The sequence below is a fragment of the Dermacentor andersoni genome, chromosome 1 (assembly GCF_023375885.2).
Source record: "Dermacentor andersoni chromosome 1, qqDerAnde1_hic_scaffold, whole genome shotgun sequence".
Classification (NCBI taxonomy): domain Eukaryota; kingdom Metazoa; phylum Arthropoda; class Arachnida; order Ixodida; family Ixodidae; genus Dermacentor; species Dermacentor andersoni.
In genome coordinates, this window is record NC_092814.1 from 138,804,845 (window position 1) to 138,828,322 (window position 23,478).

The 23,478-nt window shown below is 43.2% G+C and overlaps 1 protein-coding gene across 3 annotated transcripts in view; it reads left to right on the plus strand.

Moving 5' to 3' along the window:
- Positions 1–23,478, plus strand: part of LOC126544342 (RUN and FYVE domain-containing protein 2-like) — a 115,070-nt gene that overhangs the window by 44,613 nt on the left and 46,979 nt on the right. For all 3 annotated transcript variants that reach the window (XM_055062090.1, XM_055062089.2, XM_050191627.3), the window contains 4 exons: positions 8,533–8,704; positions 11,975–12,091; positions 19,116–19,241; positions 19,445–19,542. In XM_055062090.1, coding sequence (XP_054918065.1) covers positions 8,533–8,704; positions 11,975–12,091; positions 19,116–19,241; positions 19,445–19,542 — 513 coding nt within the window. The remainder of the gene's footprint in view (positions 1–8,532; positions 8,705–11,974; positions 12,092–19,115; positions 19,242–19,444; positions 19,543–23,478) is intronic.

Below are 23,478 nucleotides of genomic sequence, written 5' to 3' on the forward strand. Positions count from 1 at the left end.
AGGGGGAAAGGGTGGGGGGGAAGAAGCTCACTGTAGGGGTTATGGTGGTTGCATGGCCATGTAGCTATCCCATTGTGTACCAAGATGGCTCCGCTAAAGGGGAAAACATGTCATCCACTCAACAGTAGTCAAAGCTACAAAGGAAACAAACCCATACGGTGGTAATCCATGCCAGTGGTAATGGTGGGAGCATAATGAAAGGCAAGAGTCATGAAATCAAGATTGTGAAAGCTCTTTTCCCGGCCAGTTTCAGTCATATCAAGTCTGTTAAGTGAAATACAGTAGAATCTCGAAGGTACGATCAACCCTAACGCGAATTTCGGTATGGTAAGAATTTTTCAAAAATTCTGGCCCAAGTCCATTACCGTGCAATCCCCGACAGAGCCAGCGAGAAGATACCAATTGGCTCAAACTGGCTTGGCAAACCATGAGGTGCCGGCAAGCTGGTTTAGCCTGGTGCTGGCTGTTGTCAGGCTGATGTAGCTGTCGCACCGATGCATTAGTCGCATTCCTGTTGCCAGGGTGACCTACGTTACTCTGCCGTGACTTCGTCCCCGCGTGTCCCCTCAAAAAGTACAAATAGCTTTTGCTTTCTGCGTGTGTGCATGCATGGATGTGCGCACTCTCTCTCCCCATCTCCTCTCACACTCTGGCTGATCACCTGGCTTGTGGCGGTGCAGTGTTGAGTTTGCATGCGCTTGTGCGCATGCTATTGCTCATTGCAACTCATTGCTTCAGCTGCTTCGACACGTGTGGTGATATTATTGCAAGTTGTACTCGACAAAGGTGTCTTCTCGGGAGTGGAAAGCCCTTTCCTTCAAAGGGAAGCTCGAAATTCTGAGAAAGGTGGATCAAGACCCAAAGAGGAAGCACTTGCAACGAAAACATTGCAAAGAAAAACATGTCAAACATGAAAACATGCTACGCCTTGCTACACCGACACTGAGCACGATTGTCAGGCAACGCTACCAAATTCTGAAAAATGTGCAGTGCTTTAGTGTTAACACGAAGAAAGCAAAAACAGCACAGCATGTCCAGCTTGAAGACATTTCTCTGGCATGTTAAATAGAGGCGGTGAAGTTATGCATAAGACAGCTGACGAGATCATGCTTCTTATAAGCGTTGAAGGTGTTCAGGCCTCGGGTGGGTGACTCCACTGCTTTAAAGCAAGACACGGCTTGGCCTGGCGTAAGCATTGAGGCACAGCAGGCTGACCAATCCGTCATCAGTGATTGGACGACAAGTACGCTGCCTTTACCTATAGCTGTATACGAGCCTCGATATTTTTTTTTTACGTTGATGAGGTGGGTGTTCAACATGCAGCCTGAGAAGAACTGTTTTAAAGTGCATGCAAGCCAGTGTAGACAAAAAAAACAAGGAAAGGCTAGTAGTTCTATTCTGGTGCAGTGCTGACGGATTGAAAAAAACTTCAGCTACACTCATCGGGGAGTATGGGAAGCCCCCAGTGCTTTAAATGAGAACGCCGTTTGCCTTGTGTTTATAGGGCAAACAAAAAGGCATAGATGGCAGCAGTCCTGTTCCAGGAACTCCTTTCCCTCTTTGACAGAAGGATATCTGGTCAGAATAGGAAGATCATCCTGATTCCTGCCAGTGCGCCACCCACCAGAAGTAGGTGACTCAGCAGAATGTCAAGCACCATTTCCAACACCCTTCTGGTCCACCGTCTTCTCGCAAAAATTTGCTGCAGAGACGGCAACCTATGGATAAGTTTGTTGGCAATCATACACTTTGTAGCCATGGCTTGGGACTATGTCACATCGGTGACTGTAGCCAATTGTTTCCAGAAGTGTGGCTTTTTCAGTCCTGTGGTAGCCTCTCCAGCACCAGCCGAACCAACAATCGCGGAATGGGACCAGCTGAATTCCGAGTGCTGCTTGGAAGACTTCGTAACTGCTAATGACGACCTTGTCACTTGCGGTGTGCACATAGTTGAAGGCATCATGGTTGAAGTTGTGTCGGAGCTTGCAGTCTCCAGTGATGATGGAGACAACAATGAAAACATGTGCAACGACTAGCAATCACCACTAACAGCTAAGACACTATGTACTCGCGCTTGACATTCTAAGGCATGCTACGGGTGCGGACGAGGTCAGCGACAACACCCGCGACTATTTTTATGGTTTCGAAAGGTGCCTTCTGGAGGATCTTGCAAAGAAGAAAATGTAAAAAGACATTCGAGCTTTCTTTTGTCCCAAATAAAGAATTTTCAGGTGTGCTTGCATTTCGTTACTTTAAATTCCAAGTTTTTTGTCTTTGGGTGATTCAATTTTTTTTCACCATCCCCAGAGATTGATTCCTATCATCGAGATTCTACTGTAAGACCTCATTGCTCATATAGCTTTCTAGATAGTTCTGTTCCTTAAACTCTCATCGTATGCTTAAATAATGTCAGGGACAGGCTTGAATTTGTCAAACTCATTGCACCTCTAGAATCAGTAATTAAGACGTTTAATGAAGCAATTGCTTTACTATGTAGATAATTGCATAAGTCACCCTTTATTTCTACCTCACTGCAAAAACAATAAACGTCAGGTCACCATATTTTAATTGCCCTCTATTAGAAAGATCAGAAAGATTTGGAACCAGAAAGCCCGCGTTTGTGCATAGCATTCGCTGCGAGCATTTCCCGGTAAACTTTACATACGCTGCAGTTGCCGGGAAGTGTGAGAAGCAGTCAGAGATTTTTAAATGCTATCGCATTCCTCTGTTAAAGGGGAAGTTTAAGCCTCCCTCAAATTTCTCAGAGTGCTAGTTTTCGGACGCCAAGGGACATGCAGATGTGATGAGCAGATGATACACGACTCTGGGCCTCTCAGTAAGCGCTGAAAACTTGTATTTTTTTTTTTATTTTGCACACAAGTGTTAAGTGGTGTTCAAATTCAGCGAAAAGATATTGTGTACCTAGGCGCGCTCAAGACTGCGTGCACGTGTGAGATTTGAGAAACAAGAGGTTAGGGCCACCGAGAATTGACACTATATCGTGCAACACGAAATCTCTGTGTAAAGGGCTTCGCAAATACACTACTGACATACCTTTCACATGCTTTCTCGTGACAACACTAGAAAATATAATGTAGACAAATTCCGAACGTCTGCACCTGCCGCGATTCCCTCTTTATAAGCCTACAATACATAGAAGCTAGCTTATACAGATCCTGAAAACATATTCAGGGAACCTAATATGTGAATAAATGTTCGCACTACACACTCAATAACACCACAAATGTTCAAGAACTTATCTGCAGCAACTTACGAGGTGCGCTGCCAAAACGGGCTTTCTTTGAGGACGCGAAATTTCCGTACAAAAGGTACAGAGAAAAATGACGCGAAGGTTTTTGTTTACAGTATTCACACAAAGAATAAGGGAAAGCAAGTAGCAACAACACCTAGCTGTAAAGTTTACACACAGATTTTCAGCACTTCAGAACGATCGTATATGTGTCCATTCCTTTCGTCTACATCTGCAGTTATTCTTTCTTGCTTATTTTCGTTTGTATTCCCAAGAATTGTATTGCGACCGCGGCGGTAGCAGAGCCGTCAATTTCTTACAAGCGCGGAATGTTCGAACCATGTCTGACTGATCAAAGAAGGCACCAGTGTAGGTTAAATGAGGCATACAGTTCTCAACTCCCTAGTGCTGGGCCCGCAGCGTTACCAGAAAAACTACGGGGTCAGTCACCCCCCTCCTTATTTCCCCCTTCTCGTTCGCTCTAGTATAACCACTGTCCAAAGCTGTAGAAAGGCTGAAGACACCACTGGAAGCTGTCAAGGTCGCCTGCTTTATGCGAGGCTCAGAGCGGTATTGATATGGCGGTGCGACTGACCATTCTGAATAGCTACCCGGGCACGCTAGTTTTCGAATGCCAAGGGACAAGCAGACGCGACGAGCAGATGATACGCGACTCGGGGCCTCTCGGTAAGCGCTGAAAACTTCTCCCTTTTTTATTTTTACACACAAGTGTTAAGTGGTGTTCAAATTCAGCAAAAATATATTGTGTACTTAGGTGCACTAAAGATCTCGTGCACGCGTGAGATTCGGGAAGCAAGAGGTTAGGGCCATCGAGAATTGACACTGTACCGTGCAACCTATGATGATAAAACCCGCGAAGGGCAGACAAATCAGCAGATCTCTTTGGCATGTTGGGCCCTCTGGGCCGTACTTATCGGTGACAAAGTAGCCTTGCTGCCTGCGGGATTATCTTACTGAGCTATGCCGAATGCTCAGTTGCGGTAGTCGGTAGTTCAAATCCCCCCCCCCCCCCCCCCCCCTCCTTGGTTCTTACTTTTTTTTTTTAATTTGACATTCTCCAGTGTACTACATCTGCAGGCTTGGAGTGATGTCTCACACCGGCAAAAGATGGCGAGAGCGAGTGGGGCTATACTAATCCAGGTACAACCAAATTAGGAAGGCCCACTAAGCTTGAACAAAGCCACTCCCTCACCAGAACAGGAATTGGCCTCCCTGGTGCAGTATTTGGCCACAACCTCCCTGATGATATCTACAATTAACCAATGGCCCTCAGTCCCCAGCAGCTGTGGAGCACCTGACCAAGGTGGCGGTCAGACCTGTAATGCAGCAGAGGGTGCTAAGAATCTCTGGGTCCGGACAGGCCGCCAACGGAAACTGACCCTTGCAACGTTTAACACCCGAACCCTCTTGAGTGAGGCTAACTTAACAGGACTCTTTGAGGAATTATCAGACATTGTTTGGGATATTATCAGCCTTAGTGAGATTAGAAGAACTGGTGAGGCTTACACATTGCCAAAGAACAGCCTTGTCCTCTGCTATAGAGGTCTCCCTCATAAGAAGCAATACGTGGTAGGATTCCTAATCTGTAAGGACATAGCAGACAACATTGACGAATTCTACAGCATTAATGAGAGGGTAGCAGTAGTCATAATCAAACTTAATAAGAGGTGTAGATTAAAGGTAGTACAAGCCTACGCTCCAACATCCAGTCACGATGATGATAAAGTAGATCAGTTTTATGAAGATGCTGAATTAGCGATGAGAAAAGTGCAAACTCGGTATGCAGTAGTGAAGGGTGACTTGAATGCAAAAGTGGGGAAGAAGCAGGCGGGTGAACAGGCTTTGGCAGCTACGGTGTTGATTCTACAAACGCTAAAGGATAGATGCTGGTTGAATTCGCTGGAAAATAATGAACACCTTTTTCATGAAGCGTAGCATCACAAAGTGTACCTGGAAAAGCCCTAATGGTGAAACAAGAACCGAAATTGACTTCATACTTTCTGCTGATTCTAGCATAGTGCAGGATGTAGAAGTGATAGGTAGGGTAAAGTGTAGTGATCATTGGTTAGTGAGGGCTAGGATTCACCTCAATTTGAAAAGAGAAAGAGTAAAATTGGTCAAGAAGAAAAAGGTCAAGCTAGAGGCAGTAAGGGTAAAAGCATACAAATTTAGGCTGGTAGTTGTAAAGAAATATGCAGCCTTAGAACAAAGAGATGATGATGATGACTTAGAGGTAATGAATTAAACCGTAACGAGGCTGGCTTCCGAGGCAGCAATAGAAGATAGAAGTGGGAGGCAAGGCACCAAGGCAACCAGTAGACAAGCTCTCCCAAGTAACAAAGGACCTAATAAAGAAACAACAAAGAATGAAAGTGTCCAACTCAAGAGAGAAGATAGAATTTGCAGAACTGTAAAAACTGATCAACAAAGCGAAAATAAGTGATATAAGAAATTATAACATGAGAAAGACTGAAGAAGCCGTAAAAAATGGACGCAGCCTGAAATCAGTGAGAAGGAAACTTGTCATAGGACAAACCAAGATGTATGCTCTAAAAGATAAGCAGGGTAATATCATCAGCAGTCTCGAAGGTATAGCAAAAGCAGCGGAGTAATTCTATACTGACCTGTACAATACCCAGACGACTCAGGAGTGCTCTATTCAAAACAATAATGAACAGTGTACTGAAACTCCTCCTATAACTAGAGATGAGGTCAGAAGGGCCTTGCAAGACATGAAACAGGGAAAAGCGGTAGGAGAAGATGGAATAACATTCGATTTAATCAAAGATGGAGGAGACATAATGCTAGAAAAACTGGCGGCTCTCTATACGAAGTGTCTATCGACTGCAAGGGTCCCAGAAAACTGGAAGAAAGCAAACATTATACTAATCCACAAAAAGGGAGACACTAAAGAACTGAAAAATTATAGGCCCATTAGCTTACTTACTCCCAGTATTATATAAAATATTTACCAAAATAATCTCCAATAGAATAAGGGCAACACTGGACTTTAGTCAACCAAGGGAACCGGCTGGCTTCAGGAAAGTATACTCTACAAAGGATCACATCCATGGCATTAATCAGGTTATCGAGAAATCCGCAGAGTACAATAAGCCTCTCTATATGGCTTTCATAGATTACAAGAAAGAATTTTATTCAGTAAAGATACCAGCAGCCATAGAGGCATAGCGTAATCAAGGTGTACAGACCGCTTACGTAAATACCCTGGAGAATATCTACAGAGATTCCACACCCACCTTAATTCTATACTAGAAAAGTAGGAAGATACCTAAAGAAAGGGGTCAGACAAGGAGACACAATCTCTCCAATGCTATTCACTGCGTGCTTGGAAGAAGTATTCAAGCTGTTAAACTGGGAAGGTTTAGGAGTAAGGAAGGATGGTGAATACCTCAGCAACTTTCGGTTTGCCGATGACATTGTTCTATTCAGCAACACTGCGGACGAGTTACAACAAATGATTGAGAACCTTAACAGGGAGAGTGTAAGAGTGGGGTTGAAGATTAGTATGCAGAAGACAAAAATAATTATAAATAACCGAGCAAGGGAACAAGAGTTCAAGATTGCAAGTCAGCCTCTAGAGTCTGTGAAGGAATACGTTTACCTAGGTCAACTAAACACAGGGAACCCTGATCATGAGAAGGAAATTCACAGAAGAATAAAAATGGGTTGGATCGCATACGGCAGACATCGCGAGCTCCTGACTGGAAGCTTGCCGTTATCATTGAAAAGGAAAGTATACAATGAGTGTATTTTACCGGTGCTGACATATGGGGCAGAGACTTGGAGACTGACAAAGAAGCTTGAGAACAAGTGAAGGACCGCGCAAAGAGCAATGGAATGAAGAATGCTAGGCATAACTTTAAGAGACAGAAAGAGAGCGGTTTGGATCAGAGAGCAAACGGGTATAGACGATATTCTAATAGATATTAATAGAAAAAAATGGCGCTGGGCAGGTCATGTAATGCGCAAATTAGATAACCGTTGGACCATTAGGTTGACAGAATGGGTACCAAGAGGAGGGGAAGCGCAGTAGAGGATGGCAGAAGACTGGGTGGTGCGACAAAATTAGGAAATTTGCGGGTGCTAGTTGGAACCGGTTGGCGCAGGACAGAGGTAATTGGAGATCGCAGGGAGAGGCCTTCGTCCTGCACGGGACATAAATAGGCTCATGATGATGATGATGATGATGATGATGGTGATGATGAGAAAGATTTGTTGCTGTTGTTGAAAAACACTGTGTATGTGGGTGTGTACCAATGTACTTCAAATACCTTTTTGCAATTCCTACTCATGTTCAGTTTTTGGGAGCAAGGAGCCACAGTTGACATCGTACACACGTCAAAGTATGCTGCGTCCTCTCTGAGGGAAGACGTAAAACTGCAGCTGTTACAGTAGTGATGACAACAAGTAGCTTCAGGTTTTGCTTAGCTGCACATGCCATACACAGAAACCACTCTTTGTCATAAGGTTTTGCATCGGAGAGCACTGGAGTGCTGACGATTTTGACATGTTCAGCAGTTTGAGCAGCTCTGATTTGAGCACTTCATGATCAAAATACTTACATATCTGCTGGCCATTTCCAGTCAGACATACTTAGTGGAAGCAATCCCATTAAGCGATAACTAACTTTTCTGTAGCTTCTGCTGTGACAGAAGCTTAGTGTTCTGGTCCTTTATATTGCATTGTTCTAAAGACAACATCATCTCCCATATGTACAAGTGTGCTACTGAAAAAAACGGAATTTCACCAAAGCTTAGGCATGGTATTAAGAAGTGCAGTTGCATATTACAAAATGCACCTCTCTGAATTGCACGTTGCAAGCCTTAGCTGTGGGGAGGTTCTGCTTTCTCTCAGCTCCCATGTCCTATGGAACTCCTGTGGGCTGCTAAATCAGAAGCAATATAAATTTTACGAACATGCAGGATGATATACTTTCAACACACAATTGCACATCTTCTTTTATTTGTAGCTCGGTGCTCAAGAAGTGTGAATAGTTATTTTACTTGCACATGTTTTGCCACAGAAGTAAATTTTAGGTCAATGCTTATGTCGCTTAAAAAAGAAATGCAGAAATGAAATTTCAAATGCAAGCAGAACTTTTTTATGTAATGAATTTTGTGTTCACAGAGCGCATGCATTGCTGGTTTTGGATCATTGATGGATTTTGCTGCTGGTTATCTTTAGCAGTTTTGCTACAATTCTAGTGTTGCTTATGGTTTTGCTTGTCTGTGTCGTTTCAGTGCTACGGTAACAAACCTCCAGCAAAAAGTGGAGCAGCTACAGACAACCAATGCACTGATGAAAGAAGACTTGGCCATAAGCAAAAATCAAATACTCACTTTGGAGGAAGAGAATCGTGTCCTCAGAGAGCACCAGGACTCAATTGTCGAAGACCATCAGCGCAAGCTTCAGGTTGGTTGCATCTTTTCCATGCTTAGGGTCTTTCCCCCATCAGGAGAAGGTATAGATCCTAGTTCAGGGGTTGGGATATTATTAAAAAATTTTGAATACCAGCCGAATATAATGTACTAAATATTTGTATTCGATTGGAAAATAAGTATTCAGAATTTTTCAGATATTCAGTGATAAGCCAAATATATTGTTGGAAGTGTGGAAGCAGACAGGATTCTTTGCATTTGTTTCTGTCTAACCTGTGAATGTGTGTATTGCCATTGTATTGTGCTTTACATGCTCCGACCGTGGCAGAATTTAGTACAAAAGGTAGGCTCAGTTACTGGATGACCAAGGTATGCAAAAAAGGCAACCTCTCAGTGGCAAGGGGCACAGGTCTGCGATTAGCGAGGGTACAAATTAGCACAACGAGGCGGATTGAGGCTGATTATACAAAAAGAGTCCATGTGCAATAATAATGTTTTTCTAGGGAGCATAAGTCCACTGGGTGGATCCACTACAGCAATGCCCATACACACTATGCGAACATGCCAGCTGCCTGCTGGGTGCTCATATGGCATTTCAGTGCAGCAGTGTAGTCCCACAACTGCCACATTATAGGTAGTCCATGATGGTGGCAGCCACCCACTTCTCTTAAAACTGTCTACATTATTTCACAATTATTATTTCACAATAACCCCAGAGGTCCTCTAGAGAGGGTATTGCATAGGGTGAAGGTTACATCATTGAGGCAAAGAACAGGGCATAAATGTAAACACAACACAAAATCAAAATTGGGATAATATTAATTACAGTGCACAAACGTAAAAACACAGAAGAAACCAAATAAAATAGTTATCGGTACAGCAACTTTAAATAATTTGCACAAACTATGACAATGTCACGGAGACTTTGGTTATCGGCACTTGAAAAAGATTTGTTTACAAATCAGAGAGTGAAACGCTCTATATTAGGTGTGCATGTTAGTGTGCAGAGCATCTATGAATTTCGAGGCATTTGTTTCCGTGACAATGTGCGATGGCAGATTATTCCACTCTATCGTGGTGCAAGGTATAAATGACTGACCAAATGCGAGGGAACGACACATGATGCATTTGACTTTGCAAGAATGGTTGCGACACGGAAAAAGGGCTAAGGGTTCACACATGAACTCGTTATGAAGTGATAAGTGATAGTAAAGCTTATGGAAGAGTGTTAAACGAGATATATTACGATGAAGGGATAAGGCTTCAAGCTCGGCGCGATTTTTTAATGCTCTTACACTGGTTTGTTGTGAATAATCTGAAAAGATGAAGCCAACATAGCCTTCGTTCGTTCCTCTTATTTTTGAATCCAAGGCTTGGAAAAAACCTTTTTGTGGTTGCATTCCTTTTTTTTGAGGGTTATTTCAATATATTGTAACATTGTCTAATTCATACTTGTCCGTGGTTCCATCATCTTCCCATGACACACCTTCTAGCTTATTTTGCCCATCCATCTTCGGGTTTGTGACATAATGAGTGCCGTAGCAGTGTAAAACGCACAGTTTTTTTATGTGAAAGCGTCACATGGACCATTCAGTGAAAAAGCCGGCATCTGTAGTCTGTAGCTGCGAAAGGGCACCCAAAGTCCCATTGGCTGCGACACTACATCATGAGTGCGCCTTGATGAAGCAGAGGGGGCGAAAGAGAACAGCTGCTCCTGTGGTAGCGCGCCAGGTGTTGCATGAGGGGAGGGGGCACGGCACCCTCTCACTCTCGGAAGCCAGCATGCAGTGCGTATCTCTCCCTCACCCCCACTGGGCTTAGCTGCTCCACGTGCCTGACGGCCTTGGTGGGCACTGCTGCTTCCTCAGTTTCTCGTCTTGCAGGATGTCGGTGGCATGCAACGTTGGCATTGCAGGCTGCTGCTGCTTTCTGGCGCAGGCAGCACATGCTGCTACAGTACATTACTCACAGCGCAATACTCGGACTGCTCAGTGGCATTCAATTGGACATTAATGCTTTTGCATTCACAACTTGGAAGTGCTTAGGTGTCCGGATTTTTTCTTGTAGATCAGTATGCATTAGTTTAGCTTTAAAGCAAGCTGATATAAGTCGGGCCTTTAGGTAAAAAGTTTCTGAAAGACACATCCAACGTAACTAAAAACCTTTAATGAATGTTCTCATCACACACACGGTCAGCTTATATGTGGTTGAAAAATGTTGTATAATCTTATGTAATACCTGTCACACAGGCACCCGCAAGCTCCATTGACATGAGATTTACGGCAATGGAGCTGCGGCTGTGCTACACGGCACATTGCGAGCCTTCGACGAGGGCCGCATGGGGCAGAAACGGCGCTGCTGCGCTTATTTTCATGTACAACTGCTCACATATACAGTCGCCATTAAAGGTAGTTTTTTTTTTAGTGTAGTATGTAATCTAATAATATCACAGCGAGAGAGTATGCTCTGGGTTGTTGCAAGACTTGTTTTCCAAGCATAGTGAAGTTGAAAGCGATGTTGGCCACACTGCGCTCTTGCTTTTGTGCGTGGGCAGCGCGGCTCTAGTTGTTCAACCGGTGCGCTTCAAGTTGTGATTCTGTGCTGTGTAATCGTGCATGTGCTCATCTACTTCCAGATGAGTGACGAAGTGGATAAACAAATGAAATGGCGGAACAACATTTTTCCATGCGGCATGGCGAAGCATTGGTGTAGAGGGTACAGGCACTATTTCCTTAAAAACAAATTAAAAACTCCCATTACCTGGCGTGTAAACCAAGGCAGAAAATAATAATAATAATAATAATGCTAAAATTTGTAAATGAGCCACTTATGACGTTTTTATTAGCATGGTTTTCATCACAGCTGTAGCTATTTGGGTAATGAGAGTACTCCATCCAGCCGTAATGGTCATTGCCGAACTCCCTTTGCCAAAATCTCTGTTTAACTCCCTTGGCGTAAAGATGAAGGAGTTAAATGGAGTTTGCAGGTGCCCTTGGGACAGGGGTATAAGGGCCACACTTTTTTCGTTAAGCGTATTGGTGTTTGACCGGGTGATGGATCTTTCACCACCTACTCGCTTCCTTTTCTGTGATTATGCAGGGCACAATACTCACAATTTTCTTTCTAACATTTATCTTGAACTTTGAACTGTAATGATGTAAGATATGAAAGGCAGAAGTACAATGGCAATGAGTGTGCACATTGCCTGTTTAGTGAGGCTTATGTTACAGTGAACAAGTCACTGCAGTTCATGAGAACCACGAAGATTGATTGTCTATTTCATCTTTTACTCATATGTGAACAGAATGCAAAGGCTGACATGTGTGCTGAGAGGGAAACACTGCAGGCAAACCAAGCTGGTCTGGACTCACTGTACACAGAGGTCCGGAGGCAGTTGTCTGAGGAAGTGGACAGGAGACAGGTAAGTTCCTGGACTTGTTGATTTGTGGCATTGTAGTACAGTCGAAACCTGTGATAACGAAATCCCACGACAATGAAATTCTCGCAGCAATGAAATAATTTCATGTCCCTGGCGAACGGCCGTAGCATTCGATGCATTTCGTACTTCTCGACAACGAACTGTTGCTGTACTACAACCCCGCATCAACGAAATTTGCTGAAACGTAACCACCGCATATTACTTACTCGCGGAAGGTTAGCAGGCTCCAAAATGTGTTCAAATGCGATTTCTTTACACTAGAATTGCATAAAATAGCACCCCATTACACTTGCATGGGCACCGCCATTTTCGTTTACAAAAATAACCAAGCGGCGGAAGCAATCGCGTGCGATGTAAACACATCATTGCCACCACCTTGTTTGTTCATCGCCCGTTTGAAGTCACACACATGTTGCTACAGACATGTGACGACAGTTTTTTGCACACATAGTGCAGTGCATAATGTGCGCCTCGGTATGAAAAATGCAGCAAAAACAAGGAAGTCCACGTCCCACCGCCGCGGAATTATTTATGGTGCTTGAGATGGCAGTCGCAGCATGGAGTGCCATGCATTGAGCCGTGATTGAGCGATCATCCGTGAATACGCATCCCTTGCTTCAAAGATGCTGGTTATGGTGCCACCTGAGAGAGATTGCGTGCCGTTCAGCGCCTGACGTAGGTTTGCACAGAAAGGGCCGTAATCTTGATCGATTGTCTTCGGATATACGAGATATGATCACTTTCGTGCTCAAAAGCGGGCATGTCGGTGCCTGCGGGCAGCAGCGTGCACTGGAGAAATGCTCCTGCATATGTAGAGTGCTGCTGTTCTGCATCCATTGCTGAATTAGATAAAATCTCGCAAAAGTGATTGTCCTAGAATACTGCTCCACACTATCAATCAAGTGATAGAGAAATGTGCGGAATATAACCAACCCTTATATATAGCTTTCATTGATTACGAGAAAGCGTTTGATTCTGTCGAAACCTCAGCAGTCATGGAGGCATTACGGAATCAGGGTGTAGACGTGCCGTATGTAAAAATACTGTAAGATATCTATAGCGGCTCCACAGCCACCGTAGTCCTCCATAAAGAAAGCAACAAAATCCCAATAAAGAAGTGCGTCAGGCAGGGAGATACGATCTCTCCAATGCTATTCACAGCGTGTTTACAGGAGGTATTCAGACCTTAATTGGGAAGAATTGGGGATAAGAGTTGATGGAGAATACTTTAGTAACATGCGATTCGCTGATGATATTGCCTTGCTTAGTAACTCGGGACCAATTGCAATGCATGCTCACTGACCTGGAGAGGCAAAGCAGAAGGGTGGGTCTAAAAATTAATCTGCAGAAAACTAAAGTAATGTTTAACAGTCTCGGAAGAGAACAGCAATTTAAATTGGTAGCGAGGCACTGGAAGTGGTAAGGGAATACATCTAGTTAGGGCAGGTAGTGACGGCGGATCCGGATCATGAGACGGAAATAATCAGAAGAATAAGAATGGGCTGGGGTGCGTTTGGCAGGCATTCTCAGATGATGAACAGCAGGTTGCCATTATCCCTCAAGAGAAAAGTGTATAATAGCTGTGTCTTACCAGTACTCACCTACGGGGCAGAAACCTGGAGGCTTACGAAAAGAGTTCTACTTAAATTGAGGACGACGCAACAAGCTATGGAAAGAAGAATGATGGGTGTAACGTTAAGGGATAAGAAAAGAGCAGATTGGGTGAGGGAACAAACGCGAGTTAATGACATCTTAGTTGAAATAAAAAAAAAAAGAAATGGGCATGGGCAGGACATGTAATGAGGAGGGAAGATAACCGATGGTCATTAAGGGTTACGGACTGGATTCCAAGGGAAGGGAAGCGTAGCAAGGGGCAGCAGAAAGTTAGGTGGGCGGATGAGATTAAGAAGTTTGCAGGGACGACATGGCCACAATTAGTACATGACCGGGGTTGTTGGAGAAGTATGGGAAAGACCTTTGCCTGGCAGTGGGTGTAACCAGGCTGATGATGGTGATGATGATGATGACTGCTCCACGGCAGTGCTGCCACTGCTGATTGACGCATGTGGCGCACTTTGGACTGTCGGTAATGCAATTCTGTATCCTCGAGCAAGCTTCCCAAAGCAGTCCAACGGAATTTTGACAGTAAAGTTTCATTTTGTGATGCATTACCCATTTATGCTGTCTCATTTCGCAAAAAAATTCTCGCGAAAGTGAATTTTTTCCCATTCCCTGCCAATTTTGTTATTGCAAGGTTTACTTGTAATGCATTGCATCTGCATCCTTAGATATAGCTGCTGAAAGGTAGCTGGGAAATCTTTTCGAGTAACTATCATCAGCAAAAGCTTGTGAGCAGTATGAAAGCTATGGAGAAGAAAGAAATTTTTATTACCTGGTCATGCTATTTGTGAATTTGCGAAGTGCACTACAATGGTTACGTAAGCACCTATGCTAACTAGTTTCCGGATGCTTGACTTGCCTGCAAGGAAAAAAATATTTTTCACGTCTACTGTGGTCTACAAACATCTATAGACCATCCATGGGATCTTTGAAAGCTGCTTGATCATGAAGGACAGTTGCCAATACTCTTGCATCCATAATTTGTGATATCATTGTTTTCCCAGGCCTGTTACTAAAAATAGCACAGCCTTTAAAATGTTGGAATATTTTCCGCTGTCTGTCTGGAACAGGGCTGACATGCTTGACATTAAATCTCTGTAAAAAAAAAAAAAAGAAACCTTAAAGAAGACGAAAACATTTATTGGTGGCGATTATTTGTCCGCATTGCCACTTATAGGGGTCTTGAACCACCCCTCGAGCTTGGTGAAAAATGAGTTCGCGGATAGCATATGCAGCTGGGAACACCTCAGCCAAATTTTTCAATTGTGCATGGCACGTGGAGCTCACAAGCGGAGCGCAATGCCCGCCAAACACTGTCTTTTTAAACGAGGCCTCCTCTGCACCTACTTCGAAGCTGCCGGTGGCTTGCATATGCCATCATAAGCAAGATTCCCTAAATGGCTATTGTTGGCTGATAGCTGACATCAATCAAGAAGAGTGTTTGGATCAATTCGCTTCTTCCTACTGCTATTGTGTATATTTATTGATTCAGTTTAATAAACAGGCTGAAGCAAGCAAAAACCTGCGTTTCGAATTTCAATAAGAATTGCACACTTCAGCGACCAGCTGACAATTGTCTGCTCACGCTCGACCACTGCCACCTGCATAGAAGGGCTTGTATGCAGCAATCATCTCCGGCAACGACTCCATCCATTCATTCACCATCGAAACATCCACGGAAGCGCTTTCTCCACAGGAGCGGCTGTACACAATCCTGTTTCATTTTACAAAGCGATCCACCCGCCCGTTCGATGCCTGAAAGTCGTCAATGCCCAGACGCAATGCCACAAGGTCCGCCTTTTCTTTTAGAATGGCGCTGTCAACATTGATCGCAGAGCTCCGTGCTTGATGCAGCCACTTGATGAGAACTTTTTCTAACTTCTCATGCTGTCCTTCTTTTACCACTTCCCACTTGAGCCGGAACTTGTTGGCATTCTGCAATATCACCACTTTGTTTGCCAGGATCGTCTTAAGCGAAGATTCTGGTATCTTAAGGTCCCGGGCAATGCTGGCTTTCGTGGCTCTATGCCGCTTTCCTGCTTCCTCGATAATATTCAGCTTATCGCCGAGCGACAGAACTGTCCGCTTTTGGGACATCGTGCGTCCCGTTGCTCCACACAACTCAAAATCTCCGCTGAACGCTGGTCACTATGATTACGACGAAAAACACGTGCGATAAACCTAGGCCTCTCCGCGCTACCTTGTCGGCGGTCTGCTGCTGGGAAACTGGAAGGAGAGAAACGCTTCCCCAACGCGACGAGAGGTGACGCTGTGGAGAAGAGAGGGAGAAAGTGATTGTGGAGAAGGAAAGGCGCTATTTCAGCACAGTGGGTGTCATGGGCGGCTGCTGGTGGTGGGGGAGAGAAACTCTTCCCTAACGCGATGAGAGGCGACGCCACCGAGAAGAGAGAGAAAAAGTGATTGTGGAGAAGAAAAGGCGCTATTTCAGCACAGCGAGCGCCGCGGGTGGCTGATGGTGGGGGAGAGAGAAATGCGAGGGTCGTCAAATAATGCGGGTCAGGCGTAAAATTGCATCGGATAACTGGGGTTTTTAATGCATTGCTTCTATGGGGACTTCGCCGGGACTGCGCTAATCCGTCGTAAAACCCGGGCCATCGAAAACTGGGGGACGTATAACCAGGGTTCCACTGTAATCATAGAATGGCCTCACTGTTAAAGTGTGTCGTCCCACGAATCTCGTGCTGAAAAGAGTTTTCAAACCCTTTAACTAAAAGTGGGGTTATTGCACCGATACCCTGCTTTCTCTCTCTTTTCGTCTCTGCCAGTGCACTGGGAGCTGCAGCACAGAGAAGCCGAGGGGGCAAAGCCCTGGCCAATAGTTGAGTGTCGCGGCGGTGAAAGGGCTCGTCGCAGCACCTCGTGGCACACGCGGTAGACTACACTACGCAGCACGCCGCTGCCATCTCGGCGGCCTTGCGCATTGCAAAGACTAAATGATTTTTCTGTCTTTTTGAGGTCGCAGACATATACATTTCTTATTTATTTAACTCAAAATTAGCAATTATGTATTACTGAGAATGTTCTTGCGATTACAAAGTCAGCCAATAGCATTGGTGGACCAACTGCTTTCCATGACAACAATGCAGATGTGAGAGAATGTGACTGTTCACTGCTTTTGACAAAAGATTGTAAATTTTCTGCTGAATGCAGTTCAATAATACTTCGCTCGCTTGTTCACAGTAGCGTCGTTAACAGATTGGCAAAGTATGTTACTTCTTCAAATAGTTGAGCAAAACGTGAACAAGGTGAATGCAGGAGCCAACGTTGGCTCCTGCATTCACCTTGTTCACGTTTTGCTCATTGTCTTCAATTTCCATCTCCCGCCTTCCCCGTGTTTTCTTCAAATAGTGTTTCTCATAGGAGAAAGCTCAGAACAATAACGAAAGTGAAAGGATGGATGTTTCAGACTTGTAACTTGGTTTCCATCTTAACGAAAAAGTGCACGAAAAAGAGGTAGACAAGAAAGAAAGAAACGACAAACACGGGCGCTACTCGCAGCTAACAGTTTATTTCCAAGGAAAACAGAATAAGTAGAAAACTACACTGAAAGGAGAACAACCACCCTCTCAAGTGTGCATGAGAAAACGGAAGTAACATACACGTGGCAACAGCAAAGTTGGCTAATCAAGAATTGATTTGCACATGCTCCCGAAGGTGTGACACTTCTGCCTGTGACACAGCTATCGAAGGTTGACTGATGTATCTGTCACCCTCCAAAAATATGTAAAAGGCTTCCATTATTTCTCTTGTTTTTTGTGCTCTATGCCTGTACAAAATCTCAGTTTTATCGAAAACTGGTTTACACAATCTTAAGTGGCAGCGAACCGCCAAATACAAACCAGTGCCATTCTTTACATTGAGCACAGGTGCCTGGATCCTGATATTTAAACATCGATTTGTTTGCCCTTAGTAAACCTTTCCACAAAAGCACGGTAATTTATAAACAACTTGAATTTTGCAATCCATGTTTTAATAATTGACAGAACATCCTGCACGTTTGTCACTGACCACTCCATTCATTTTTTTATGGACAGCTGGAAAAACCTGACCAAGCTTGGGACCGACACTAAAGATAACATCAACCTTGTAACTGCTTGCTACGTTTTTTAACCCGTGTGCTAGCTTATGCACATATAGAAGTGAAACTGCACTCCTTCTTCTCTTAGGAACCTTGCCAACTGATGCTCTTTTCGGAATGCCTTTAACGGGTTTTGCCACCTTTTCACAAGCTCTTGCGTGTGATAACATCAGTAGGGTACCCTGGTTCTTTTAGTCTCTAGATACTTGCTTCTCGAAACTAAGTTGCACCCTGTGGCGGCATGATTTAAATAAAGAAGAGTGTATGCAAGAAACACAAATACCACTTTTTGCTACTTTTAAGTGATCAGAACAAAATACAAGTAAAGGCTTCTCTGCCCTAGGGCAATACTCCCAAGAAATGTGATCTAACTCAGAAAATAATATCCTGAAGTCCAATAACTGTAGCTCATTTTCAGCAGGCAGTTCGCACATGAAACTGATGCCTTCAGCACATTCCCTGAACACCTTTAACATATCAACGACTCTTCTTTGTACATCACTGGTTTTCACAATATAACAAGAAAATCGCCGACATATCGCACCACCTTAACAACCAAGTCACCAATGTTCTTTTGAATTCTTCTGTCCACATAAGCCAAAAAAATGTTGCTGAGAACAGGCGCCGCGCTAGAACCAATACATACCCCTGATTTCTGTAAAAAGAGTTTTTCCTTTTCACCTTACATATATGGAGTTTAAGTAAAATGAAAGAACTTCCACGAAACATTAAACAGAAACAAGACACTTATTAATAAACAATTGTTCGTCATTACCTTTGGTTATACATTGCTTGACACACTGCATCAACTTGTTATAAGGTTGTACAAGTCAGTACAATAAGTACAAGTCCTGTTCGGCCCAGAATCGGCCCAGGGTAACATAATGCGCAAAATGTAATTGTGGACTTTTCAAGCTGTGCCAATGTGCCACGCATGCAGAGCAAAGGAGGTGCCTATGGGGTGCCAATGTTCCAGTGGATACACATTACAATGGCGGCACACAGTTATCCTATACTTTACAGGGAATATTCAAAGATATACATACTCACTTCCCCCGTTCTATAGTTGCCAAGAATTCAAAATACTATCCATGTTTGGTACGAAGGGGCTTAATCGTAGGAGACAAGTTTACACGGACTAATTCGTTGGTTTAAATGCAAACCAAGCATGTGCTCCACGAGCGCCATATGCAGTATTTATTCAAATAACTCCTTGCATTGGTTGCGAATATAATTTAACATGATCATTGTTTTCTCCCACTTAGGATGTGTGCTTGTTTCTTCCAGGAAGCAGAGATGGCATTGAAATTGCTTGAAAAGGACATCCATGAAAAGCAGGACAGCATAGTGAGCCTACGCAGGCAACTGGAGGATATCAAAGCTATTAACCTCCAATTGTTCAACAAGCTTCAGGTAAACAAAGCTTCAGTTATTTTAGAGATGAAGGAGGACATTAGTACCAGTTGTCCAAACTACTGCTTCTAGTACTACTACAATAGTTGAACCTTGCATCTGTGTGCAATCAACAATTTTGCTTCTTATTCAGATTAAATGACATGTCACCAAATAATGAGTTAAATCGCAAATGCTTTTTTTCTTTAAATTTCTTTATCTAGGATTGTGAGTCCTCGCTAAAGGCAAAAACAGAGCAAGCTGCAAAGCTGGAGCAAAAGGTGGCACAATTGACTGCAAGCCTAAAAGACGCTGAGACGAAGTAAGTTGCAGCCTTTCTGTGAGAAATCAATGGGTGGCTGTGGGCTATTTTTTTTTTTTGCTTATTTGATGCTGCTAGCTGGCGGCATACCCTCGAATGACTTCTTGAGAACAGTATATTGACAAATTTGTGTCTTTGTTCTACCAAAAAGGTACTCAGGCTTGCATTTTACCAACCATGTGATTGCTACTTCTATACCCTGGCAGCTTTGAGTGCTGTGGGCAGTATGTGCCATATAAAGTGTATTCATGAACACATATAGCTAGCACTTTATTTGGTTTGGCATCACTGTTCATTGCTTTGGTGTTTGATCTTCACGCTATCAAAGTTGCTTACTTGTGATCCTGAAGTTCATGCTGCTATGGGTTGCCAGCAAATGTATTTTGTTAGCTATGGTGATATGGAGTCCCTCGTGCACTGTTCACTTGGTGATCCATATTGTGCCTGTTAAAAAGAAAAGAAAAAAAAACTACTACAAGGCACTAGCGCATGATATAGAAGATTTACTATGATGGTAGCAGCTTTATCACATGTCTTCTGTGCCTCAAGTGGTGGTGCGATCGCTGCAGTTGACAGCTGGATGATCCTTCAATGACAGTAGCTGCTTTGAATGTTCGTATTGTTTTGCTGGTTGGCACTTTGTTCACTGTGTAAAGGTTTGCCATGTTTTATCGTTTGTCCTTTCTGTGACAGTGGTCTTTTTGTCGCTTGCTTGCAATTCTATTCTTGTTTCCCTCATTCATGAAGGGTATCTTATAATGGAAATTTGTTGCTGTCATCATGCATGAGTGCTGTGCATACATTTCTATCTTGGATGCAGAAGTGAGTGTCAGTGCAATATAGTATATAGCAGTGCAAATCTATTGCTTTTGTTTCACATGTAAAAAAGTGCCATATTTTATTTCCTGCTGAATGTGGAAATGAAATTGACCAAGAAAAGTGTTATGTATGTGTGTAAGGGGTGCTAACAGCATCAGAACAAGAAATGTTTCAAAGTGTGTGCCTGCTAAAACTTTGTGTGTACAAGTTCTATGTTTTTCCTGGTTTCTAAAGTATTGATTTGCTGCAGTGGAGGTTTCTACTGTACATATGAAAAGCCAATAAACAAAGCTGCATTGCGCTTCTGTGTGCTTTGCTGTGAAAACTATCATGGCACCTGTCAGCAGCTTATATGTATGCACAAATTCTGAGGTGTTAATAAGGCATTATCCAGAATATCAAGAACATTTTGATCTCATAAGCTATGCTTACTATAAAATCCTATTAGTATTCATATTGGTTCCTAATTCTTTGGAGAGAGCCAGTGTTATCAATAATTAATTTTGCTTAAGATGACCGTGGAGCTTTTATTTTCCCCCCTTTGTTAGTATGGGCTATTAAAATAAAATTACATGGTCAATGCCCTTGACGGCTTGCACTGCTGTCAGAGCTGGTACTATATAGCATGATCATCTGCATGCAAGATGCGTAGATAAACACAAACTCACCATCCCGTAAGTAGTGGAATTTTCCTCCCTGGATGACTTGCTTCTATAGTGTTGCAAGTGATCATGCCAGGCCCGAGGTTCAATTTAGCTTGAGAGCTTATGCTACTTGTGAAAATCTCATATCAGTGCAATTAGTGTGAAAATACATAGATAGGCATGGCAGCGCAGATTGCCAGAAAAAAATGGCCACTTGATTGTGCAGCTTCCTTGACTGCTTCTAAGGCAGTACATTGCCCAGTCATGGAGCATTGTAATTGTACTGCAACAGTAATGTGGCTCTCCCACTAAATTACATGATTTTGTACTGAGCAGGAAGTACAGTTGCAAGTCACTGAGCATTGTGATATCTTTCTTAGTTCAAATGTACACTTCTACAACATGGGAGACAAAATAGTTGAGATTCCAGTTTGGTATTTCTCTGGTCATCTCTCGCAAGCACAATGTAGACATTTAATGCATATACATTCAAGACTATATATTGTCGCTGTGTCTAGGCAGGAAACAATTTGTCATTGTATGTGCTAGAACTTGATACAATAAATAGCCAGTATTAATTTTCTTCCAACCAACATATAGTGAAACCCATTTATAATAGAGAATAATTTTACAAACAGCAGTCGTTATAATCAGTAGTTCTTCATATCTGTGCCAACTGCTAAAAAGGCATGAAAAGCAAACAGAATGAAGCTCATTGTAGTAAGTCACTTCTTTATTGAAAGAACTGAGTGAAGGCTGCTTCCTTCCATGATGCAGTGCCTTGGTCTTGGCTGGATTGCTTAGAAGGTTCCGATACTACTCTATAAAATTAAAGGTGAACATGCGAGCTTATGCTACTGGGCATTCACATCTATCACCAACACCTCGTTTGACCCTCTACAGCAAAACAAGGCGTGGACTTGTTTAGATACCTGTGGTTTGTGAACTCGAATCCATGCCTTCTCATGTTACACTACAGTTTTTCAGCCCTTGTGTCGGCAAATGTGCTCGCAGGCATGCATTCACTTGACTGGTGGCCTGTGCTGTACTGAGTCGTGTTGCCATCACCGCACACTTGTGTGTCAACTGCTTGAATAGCTGCGAGATTGGTCCTAATATACACAGCATCAGCCCCTATCCTCTAATGCGGTAAAACGGAGTGCGAAACTGATGTGGCCTCGATATATCAAATGGTGAATAAATGCGTAGCTCCAGTGAGAGATGCCGCATCTCCATCCCCATTTTGCTGTGAGAAGATAATTGATGCAATAAGCGAATTTGACCATGTGAGCAATATGGCTCGCATGGGCAGGAGAGTGTTTTTTAGTAAAGATTGAAAGCAGGCTAATTCATATAACATAATGACATGACTTGAAGAACAAGGCAGGGACAGGAGGACAGGCACAGATTGCGTATTTCATTACCCCCCCCCCACACACACACACACACACGGGGAGAGAAACAGATGGACAGCGAGAAAGAGCAAGCAAGCAATGTAGCACTTCATTCACAACAAAGCACTACTGCACTGCACATGTAGCACCCTGCCCTAGAAAGAATAATTCTTTTTGAAGTTGATGCACCAACTGACATACTGATTGTGCCATACCTCATCTTACTTTCATATATTGTCACGCAATCAATTAACACTTGGATGGAATATCCTGTTTTCAGATTTAAAAATTTGTCGACACTGTGCTCGAACAAATTCTGTCGAAATGTAAGAGCAGTTCAAGGAGAAGCGTCACATTCTCAGTGTCCCCTGTGTTAAAGAGGGTGTGTACACGGTGTCCCAACTATCATGCACCAGGATTTAAAAATATGCAAATGTCACGTAGCTGGACAGAACCAAGGTAATGTTGTTTGCTGTCGCTTGGAGATACTTGGATTATACTTGCCTAATTTTAGAATACTTAGATACTTGCCTAATTACAGAATTAGTCTAAATAATTAATCAATCAACTTTGCAAATATTATAATTACATTAAAATTGTCATTGAGAAAATTGTAGAGCACCATGAAAAACTCCTGATACAGCTTTCTGTTGCTCAATATGTGCTACATAAAAGTGTTTTTCCAAGTGTGAAAGAAGCCCGCGAATACACGCAAAGTGCCTCGAGTGGCCAGTCCTGCAGCAATTTTGCATGTATTCGTGGGCTTCTTTCATGTGCTAATTAAATTATTCAATTGAGTAGTAATTAAGACTAATTATGTAATTAGGCAGAATACAAAAAATCATCTGAGTATCTGCAAGCGATGGCAAACAGCATTACCTTGGCTCTGTCCAGCTATGGGATGTTTGCATATTTTTGAGTCTTGGTGCATGATAGTTGGGACACCCTGTATATTCCCTTATCGTATGTCACATACATTGGACAGACGGGTCATTGCTTCAATATTCAGCTACATGAGCATGTGAACAATGTCTTGATGATCATTTGTGGTGGCCAGTGTCACAGGTGCAGCTGTAGGC